The sequence below is a fragment of the Drosophila grimshawi genome, unplaced genomic scaffold (genome assembly GCF_018153295.1).
Source record: "Drosophila grimshawi isolate 15287-2541.00 unplaced genomic scaffold, ASM1815329v1 contig_1377, whole genome shotgun sequence".
Taxonomy (NCBI): domain Eukaryota; kingdom Metazoa; phylum Arthropoda; class Insecta; order Diptera; family Drosophilidae; genus Drosophila; species Drosophila grimshawi.
In genome coordinates this window covers 343,456-353,243 of record NW_025062900.1, presented here as the reverse complement: position 1 = coordinate 353,243, position 9,788 = coordinate 343,456, and the positions used below count along the sequence as shown (strand labels likewise).

At 36.4% G+C, this 9,788-nt stretch overlaps 1 protein-coding gene across 1 annotated transcript; it reads right to left on the bottom strand.

The window, feature by feature from the left end:
* Nucleotides 1-1,266: 1,266 nt before the first annotated feature.
* LOC6561775 lies at nucleotides 1,267-2,094 on the bottom strand. Its single transcript, XM_001989378.3, has 2 exons — nucleotides 1,544-2,094; nucleotides 1,267-1,466 (listed from the first exon to the last, which is right to left on the bottom strand). The coding sequence occupies exons 1-2, from the start codon at nucleotides 2,056-2,058 to the stop codon at nucleotides 1,379-1,381; spliced, it is 603 nt and encodes a 200-aa protein (XP_001989414.2). The 5' UTR covers nucleotides 2,059-2,094; the 3' UTR covers nucleotides 1,267-1,378.
* Between the last annotated feature and the right edge of the window lie 7,694 nt (nucleotides 2,095-9,788).

Below are 9,788 nucleotides of genomic sequence, written 5' to 3'. Positions count from 1 at the left end.
CTTTTTTAAAATACAGAGCAAGATTTTTAACCCATCCTTACTCGCATTTTTTGAGATTGTAATTATGCCATTAAAAATAAGGAAAAGGGTACAATGAATTCGTGCAAAGGTATGTAATAGGCTGAGTGAAGCATCTACGAACCCTTAGTTAAAATTGTTTACTGGCGCCCACAATTTCTAAAGCCATGAAATATAAAATTATTTTTTTAAGCAACGCAAGTTTGTCAACTGTTTTTTTTTTTAGCTTTTGCGAATACCAAATTAAACTTTCATTAATTGGCTGGAAGATTAGCATTTTATGCTCGTAAAAACGGGTTACACTGATTACATAGGACAGACAGTATAGATGCGCATTAAATATGTAGAAAATCATTAAAAAATATGACGAAATTGTTACTTAAAAATGCAGGCTTGCTGTTCAAATTAGTGTACAGAAAATGTTGGCTGGCGGCACTTGGCATATTTGCCCGATGCTTAACCGAGTTGTCTGGCGCACGCAAAACACCCATAGCCACACCCAGTTCCACACCCATCTCCATTCCCATCCCGATTCTCATCCAGATCGAGAGCCGATCTATGCAATGTAGTTAGTGGCAGATATATTGGCAGTGCGGAATCGTTCGAGTGCTCTACAATGCCACTTGTTCAGACAATGTTAAATGCGCGCTCTTTTGCCACGGCCTGTCAACTCAGCTCAAGTGGCTTTCTCCCGTCCATTCCCCCATCCCCATCCCCATTCCATCCCATCCCTCCAACGTTCCCAATCAAGGGTTGGGAGTACGCCAAAGCAGAGCAAGTGCACTTGTCAGAATCATTGACATCAATGCGTCGCAGCTGGCTTTTTAGCTGGCGCTCTGTTCGGGAAAGGACCAGCAAAATGAGAGAGGAGAGAGAGAGAAAGAGGGAGAGAGAGTGAGTTACCTCACAGCACTTTGGAATAATGTGAATGAAGCATATTCCTGTTGACCACGAGCCCTAAATGATGGACTGAAAACTAAACATAATCTCAACGCATTTTCACCTGAAGAAAACACAAGTGAAAATGAGATTAATTTGAGAACACATATTCGAATGTAACTTGGGTGTTTCATATCCGATCTTGATGAAATTAGTGAAACTGAAAAATAATATGTCAAGGTATATTATATATCATATGCTTAATGCGATTACGAACACATTACAGATATGAAAAATTTATTGTAAGACTACAAAAAAAAGTTGGGAGTATACACATATATACAAGCTTATAGTAAATACATATTAAATATAATAACAAACAAAAAGTGCACTCAAAAATGAATTAACATGAATAATTCTAATGATAAAATGAAGCTGCTTAACAATCTAATCCAGCCAGCGGTGTTTGGGTTCATTTGGGTTAATGGCTATATATCATAAGGCTGTTGTAATTAAATTTGCTCTTATAGGTGGGAGACGGTGGCTCTGGAATAACTGATCCACGTTTGCTAAGGGAATTGCATCATAGGTTAATAAAGAAAAAAATTAAGGATTAACTAATTAAAGTCAGAGTCAAATTGCTTACCAGGCACAGTGAAACTGACTCAATTCGTCCCTATAAATGCACTCATCTTGTTGACTGAATTTGCTGCCCTTCAAAATGGAGCGCAATTGATTATTAAGATATTGCGGGCAACTCGAAGTGCAGCAACAGCTCTCCAGAAAGTCAGTTAGTGTGCCCGCGAGCAGTTTCTCCATGAGATGTTCGGTACAGGGACTCTTCGATAATTGGGGGTTCACATAGTGCATTATGCGCGATACCCTGCGCTCGTAGCCAACGGGTAGTCCCGTTTTTCGATCTGTGCAAAAAAGGCGGGGTAACGGTATCTTTGCCTTTGGCAACACAATTATTTTGCGCCAGACACGCTGATTGATGGGCAACTGTTTGCAACGTTTGACTGTATTGGAAAATTGCTGCTTCTTCAATGTACGCTGCCCATTGTTGCAGATCAGAGTTCTGTGACCATTCCCATTTTTTGGGTGTTGTTGCAGACTGCTCTTTTTGTTCATTGTCGGCCGAATAAGTTGCTTTGAAGCCATGCCTGAAGATAATTTAATAACTTGAAATTTTGTCAAATTCGAAATATATACTAACTATTTTATGATTCATATTTTAGTTTCGAGGTGCATTAAATTTGATAATTCAGGCAATGTTTGCTTGCTAACAGCATTTTCCAGCAGTAATAATTAAAACAAATGAAAACATATTTATATATATACATACATATATAATTGTATTGGTTTCCTGGCCTATACGTCCTTTATAAGTTATATTTTATATTCATGAATAAAATAACTTAAACTATTTTTCACACAATTTAGTTTTACCGTTTCAAACTAGCAGATTTCACTTGGCTTTATGGTTTAATAATCAAATTCATTATTTTGACCCCGCTGTAGAGCTATGGACAGAAACCACACAGGTTAACAGTGAGTTAACAGTGTAGATAACATTCCGCTGCGAACAATTTCGACATGTTTTACACTGTTTTTTTATGTAATTTTTCATTATCGATAACTTGTTTAACCGATCTAGAGCCGTAAAGCTTAGTTACAGTTTTTACCGATCTCTCTACCCAGTATGTTAAATTATATTGTGTTATTTGCTCAATGATATTGATAATAATCCTTCTCTAATATGGAGAAGAGATTTTGTCTCAAGCATACACAGAAAGTATTCGCAAACTTGTTTCAGTTGTTGATGATGATGATAATGGCACATTCAAGTAATAATTTAACTTGGATTGAACTGCACAAGCATTGTGTACACATAAATAGAGAACAAGTTACAAGTTGATGTGGCCACAGACAGTTTAACTTTTGCAACAATGTCAAATGCAATAAACGCTTTGCTGCTTGCTTTGCATAATTATTGCAACTGACACCAACACAAATGCACAACAAGCCAACATGCACTTGTTTGTGTGTGTGTGTATGTGCGTGTGTGTGTGTGTGTGTGTATATATATATGTCTTGGTCTGTGCTCCTGAGAGCGCATTATTGTATTTGCAAATGAACAATAGCAATTGCAATTATATGTACTTGATGCGAGTGTGTGTGTGCGTGCGTGTATGTGTAAACACATTTCTGTGTGGCGTGTAGTCTACAGTTAAAAAAAAATAACTGAATCGGCTTTTATATTAAAGTTGTAAAGGTAATAAAACAATTCTTTAATATACACACATAGAAAGCAACACCCTGAAAATTAGACATATTTTTCTAAATTTTAGAAAAATCCACCTTAAAATTTAGAAATGCAAATTGAAGCAATTTTTTTTATAAGTGTACAGTTACAACATATACCCATATAAATGGACACACACGCACACACACTGGCATTAAAACTATACGCTTAAATAGAAACTGCAGCAATAGAACAAAACCCATATAATAAATCATCAAAGAACAAGCCAAGCAGAATATCCATGATGCTTAGCTTCTGCAACTAAGTTGCAACCTACCAATTACTTGTGTTGTGGCATGCCCCAGCTCAAAAGCCGGAGGACAAGCAAATTCTGTTGCCGTTGCAGCAAATCAGCAAATATTGCTAATGTCATTTAAATTTGGAGCTTGCGGCTATTACGTCTCAAGCCTTGCATCGATTTAATTCTCCAGCTAGCATTTCTCTCTGACAAATAAATCTTACCAAAATTGCGAATATTCTTTTAAAATTAAAATCGAACTGAAATATGGCAATAAACAATTTCTGAACATTTCAAACTCTTTCCATAAATTGCAAATTTGTTATATTTTCAATAAATGGTTTTCTAAAAATTATAAATGCAAACCGATGTAATTGCCCAGTTAACATTAATCTTTGGCAAATATTCCATTAAGCATCACAAAGTTGAGAATGTTGATTTAAAATTAAGATCGCATTGAAAAATAAATAAAATAAAAATACAAAAAATAAAAGAAGCGCTTTCAAATGCAAACCATTTTTTTCTCATGTTCTTAACTGATTTTATGATAAAGAATCATGTTTACAGGGTATTACGAGCACTCGTACGCGTTCGTGTAGAAAACGGCGGGAGCTATCCTGAAGCCACGGAAATGACTTTACACCTTTATTTATGTGTGAGGGTGTGTGTGTGTATTCAGCTAAAGAATGAAATGGATCAAATATAGATTTATGTGCTTTATGTCAAAATAAATGGATTTTACATGTTACTATAAAGCGCTCGCCGCCATTCACTTGCAGCGCCTAACGCGCCCAATGTGAAAGCAATGGATAATGCCAAGATGACAACAATAACAACAGCAATAATAAGAACAACAACAATGACATTAATGAAAATATAACGAGGCATTAAAATGTCATTCCATGCCTATACAAATAAGTTCATAAACGTGCGACAAGCAAACACAAGCTTCACTTAGTTGCTTCCCTCTCTCTCTGTCTGTGTGTGTGCTGAGGTAATCTTAACAAAATCCTGGAGGCCAGCCGATGATTGTGTGAAGACAAGTCTAAAAAACAATATTATGTTAAACAGAATATTTTAATTATAAGGCTCATAAAATGCATAAAATAAGTGAGAATTCTGTTGGTCGAATGGGCTCGACTACGACATAACCTGCATCCAGCTATTAAATATATTTCCTTTGAAATGTTACTTGAAAAAAAACTAAGGCATCATCAATAATATGTCAATGTATATTATATTTCAATAAGAATCATCTGCCTTAAAGTCTCATCTTAAAGTCTCTTGCTCTTATAGTCTCTCAGACATGGAAATATCGAATCAGCTGTTATTGCTGATCAAGAATATATATACCTTATGGGTTCGGTTGAGATGCCTCCTTCTGTCTGATACATGCATTTGCATAAAACTATTAAACCATTCTTGCATTCATGTTCAATTGGTTCAGTTTATAATATTAAAGCAGCAAAAAGATTGTCAACGTCAATAAGAGTTATTTGCTGAAAACACTATGATTTTGTTTTAAGGTATTTCCTTACTCATCTCCCCAACATCTTCAAATACGGGACTGCATAGTTCTGTTTCCACAGAAATAATTGGTTTATTTGCTCACCTATGTTAACCTTATGTTAGTCGAGTATGTTAAGCTTATGTTAGTTACAGTTGTTACCTATCTCTCATTGCTGCAATTGCTTGTTAGATCAGTGAAATCATCGCAGATTCAACAATTCATAGCCTACTTTTTAGCGTCCCACAAGGAGGCACGGAGAAGTCGCTTCTCATCTATAGTTCACGAGTGTTGTGTGTCTTCTGTGTGTTTTCTGTGTGTGTCCCATCCCCACCTTATGCGACATATGACGCCATTCTTTATAATTTAGCAGCGAACGCATTGTTTGCATTCAGCACGCGTATTGCCTATTGCCACGAACCTTGTCCGTGCCCCGAACAGGGTCGACAAACAGGGTTGACTCGTATATATATATATGTATAGACGCTGCCTTATGCCAAAGAGAAACTCAAATCCCGACCCTGTGGCCCCTTTTCAGTTACCTTCAGTTGTTCTTGTTGTTGATTTTGCTTTTTGGACTGCTTTGCATTTTGATAAATATATGAGGGGCACAAATCTATCATTTCGCGTGTTGCATAAGCAATTACCTTAAGTATAACGTTTTTTTCTCAATAAAAAAGAAAGTTTACGAATTCGTAATCAGGCAAACAAAGGCTGAATCTAAACTCATATTTCGAATGTGTTAAACAGACATTAATTGTGGTTATGGCATTAATTTCGTGATTGGGCTCTTAACGAAATATATATTTCTAGTTTCATTTGGATAGTAACAGACCGACAGACGATTCGGAAGCATCTCGCTTACACAATTATAATACCCTGCCGCATAAGCGATCTAAAAGCAAAACCAATTTGTGTTTTCAATTGTATTCAAGAGGGTTTCAATGAATGCAAATCAGGTTTGAACAGAAATCCAGAGTGTTTTAGCTACACACATCTATATTCAGTTTGTTTGGCTGCTCATTGAATATTTTTGCACACCGTTGCACACACGGCCTAAACCACAGAATAGAGTTAAAACCAAACAACTGCGAGCATCTCTCCCTCAACTAGCAGGGTTGGAGAAGTGAGCGTTGATTACGGATTTGCTACACTTCAAAGTGTTGTGGGAAAATAGATATACTAGCATAATTAGTTTCATTAGAATGAAAGAGTTATCACAACATAAAATCTGACAATTTTATTGAAGCAAATTGAAGACTATTTAAAATAACAAAAGAACAAATTATAGAATAAAAGTAAATAAATGTTTAAGAGTATATATTTCCTTATCTGGCCACCCCCTTCAAACAGCAGTCGTCTGTCAGTTCGGTCTCTACTAAAAGAATGAGTTTATTGCACTTTCATGGTAAGCTTATTTTTGTTACAGGTGTTATCGATCCCTATGTTAAACAGTGTATGCTAATGCTATATTAATGCTATGCCTAAATACATAAACAAATACAAAACAAAGTAGAGAGCTGTGCTCATGCCAAGCTCCCTATAATTATTTCCGACGAAGCTGAAAAGAAGAAAATTATGAAAATAGATCCCCTGAATTCTGCTTCTGCTTCTACCCGGAAGAGACTAAGGCTCTTTCTAATCGTTCTTTAACAGCTAACAAAAATGAAACCAACTAGAATTGCCAAATTCATAAACTAGCAACAAGCAAATTGAGGCCCACAGTCGACAGTCTTATCTATCCCAACCTATTGAAGGATCTTTAAACCATTTTTTTTATTTTAAATTACATTTAATTTCCCATCACCAAAATGTTCTTTGCTGAAAAAATATATACATTGAAGTGCGGTTGCTACTTACTATCTGAAACAGAGTTGACGCTGAAAGCCACAAGACCAAGGCCATTACATGTTCTCTCTCTCTCTCTCTCTCTTTCTCTTTTTCTCTCTCTCTCTCTTTCTCTTTTTCTTTCTCTCTCTCTCTCTCTCTCTTTCTCCCTGTCTCTCTATCTCTCTCGTTCTGTCTTATGTCCAGAATCCAGCAGCCGCCGACATAACCGCAAAGCCAATTCGAGAGCCGTAGAGATTCGATTTAATGGAAAATCGACCGCAAAAACAGTAACAACTTGAGCGATTCTGAAATTGCAACATACGCTGACCACTCAATGGTTGCAAGGAGGCAACGAAAAGAGGGTACGAGGGGAGTGGGTGAAGCGCACTGACTGTATAGCAATTGACACGCTTCTAGAGCACTTTCTGTATATAGGACTGGACAGGATCGAGTCGAGGGCATTGCGGTACCCACAAGGCACGCAATTAGGAGGTTTGACCACAGCCAGTCAGCGTTATCTGCAACTGAAGTGCATATTTGGCAACCAAAAGGAAAACACATATAGTTGAGAATTAAAATTTAAGCATAGCATAAAATTGACTACTTTGTTTTCGATTCTGATAAAACATAGCAACACTCAGCAAAAAAAATTGCCTTGACTTTTAATAAACCGCCCTAAAATTAAAAAATAATATAAGCCGCAAAAAAAAGTAATGCAGGAGTTCCTTGAAGACATATGGAAAATACAACCTAGATTTTAGACAGGAAAATTGTTTCCTGAAATTAAGAAAAGAAAAACCGTCATTTTTTAAAATACACTTTCTGAATAATAAATTGAATTACGTATGACGATTCAGTGTATGTAGATAATGAGTTATACGGTCGTAAATGTCTCTTGCACATAAAAATCGGTTGATAATTGGCAAAATAGTCAGCTAAAGCAACTTTCTTCCGCGACTTGTCGTCATCGAATTCATAAAAAAAAGAGAAAGCAAGTTAACCAGCACTCGGAATTTTCCTGCTGTTCCTGACTCAGCGATTTCCAGCAAACTAATTCAAGTGTTCCGTGAAATGAGTCGAAAATCGACGTTCAATTTTCGAGACGATTGCACATTGCAGAGTGCAGCCACGCTGCATTAGAGAGAACCCAAAACTAAAGGTAAGCCTTGAGCGTCTTTGACTGCAAATGGATTTAAAGTATCAAATGCAACAGTGGCCTTAAAAAGGCAAATAACTTTAAAAAAAAATAAATTCACCCGGATATATATTTGTGAATACGAGCATATTTGTAGAGTGTTTGAATATAACCTTATATTCATAGCATAAAGCAAAACAAATTATACTGAGTATACAAATGGAAGAAGACACAAGTTTGATCAACTATTCTTATCAAATAACTAAAATAATAAGAGTAAAACGTTCGCTCAGTTGTTTGTATAAGATATTAAATAAAAATTAAAAAAAAAAGAAACAAATAAAAAAAGAAACATGTGCATTTAATTGTTCTCATAAAATATAAAAGAAAAGCACCTAATTCAAAATGAAAAATGAAAGTAGTCTAAGAAAGTTCTTCAATTGTAGTCAGTTCAGCTTGTAAGCATCCTATTAATAATATTTATTTAGATTTAACTTTTTCAACTGAAATTAACAGTCGCGGGATATGTTGAAAATTTGAGAAATTGTTAGAGATGACCAAGCTTTATTTGAAAGAGGCAAAGTGATGAACAAACCTGTTTGTAAAGTTCAAGTTGTTCTATTGTTGCTTTTGGCACCAGTACTGTGTCTATTCACATTCAGACTTACGCATACCAAACAAGTAAGAATTCTACCATTAAGTGAACTCGGCTACGATATACCCTAAGCAAAACTGTTAAATATATTTCCTCATAAAAGTGGAGTTTGAGTGGAGGTGCTCTCATTTTATATGGCACAAAAATGTAAAAAAAATATAGAAAATAATAGAATTCATAATATGTATATCAGTAAGAAACCTGTACCCTTAAATAAATCCATATGTATCCATATTCGCCAAACGAAGGTAGGCAAATATCTGGATGTCAAATTACAAATATCTTGCTCCTATAGTGTCTTAGATATATCTATAACGCCTCGGCTGTTATATCAAATCGGAAGAGCTGCCTCCTTCTGCCCGTTTTCGGTTTTGAATGAGAGTTCCTGGGGTATAAAAAGATCAACGAGGACATTGTCAGCATACTGGATGATTTTCTGTAAAAACTCGAGCAGGCGGCCGCCCATTGTGTGTGTCTGTGTGATGGTAAGAGAAGAATATACAATTTCAATGGAACATAATAACTACTGTCTTCTCTACTAATATTACGACGGCATTTTTCATCACCATTGTTGGCACGGGGCTAAGGGCAGGACTCTGCAATCAAGATTCGTTCTCGGCATATGCTCGTCTGTCTGTATGTATGAATAGTAAGGAGAACCGAAGGGAACACGCTGCCAGGTCATGGGAGCTTACTTTGAAAATAAGCAATTAGACTTGCAGTCTCTCGGCACTCAATGCCGCCGCTACTTAGGACAGTTCCCTCAGTCCTTAGTTCCATTGTCGCTTAGACAGCAACTGCAGCAGCAACTTTGCCACTCTCCGAAAATTTATTCACAACTTTTGCGTAATGAGCGTGTGTCGCAGTGAAACCAGCGCGCAAATTGTGCCTCTTCCTGTCCCTTTTGCACTGGCGCAGCTCATTAAATATTTAATAGCGAAATTAAAAGAATATGCAAACTGTGCGCAAAATGGCCTGAAATGTCCTGAAATTGCAACTCGGCCACACGGAAGGCCAACAAATGTGCAGTTGTTGCCAAAAGTTCGTTTGAATTTGCAGACACGACAGTTAAAAATTTTAAGAGAGACAACTGCAATTATTTTCACACAATTGTTTATTAAAGCAAGTAAAAATGGTATAGTGCCGATAACTCTCGACTACGACATACACTGAACGAGTTCAATATGATAATACTTAATTATTGTCCAATCGTAAAGAAGT

Bases quoted from the DNA above. Each gene is read 5' to 3' on its own strand.
- LOC6561775 (XM_001989378.3), bottom strand. From the start codon at position 2,058: ATGGCTTCAAAGCAACTTATTCGGCCGACAATGAACAAAAAGAGCAGT. The intron at 1,467-1,543 runs GTAAGCAATTTG...CAATTCCCTTAG, and splicing joins AGTCAGTTTCACTGTGCCTG to CAAACGTGGATCAGTTATTC.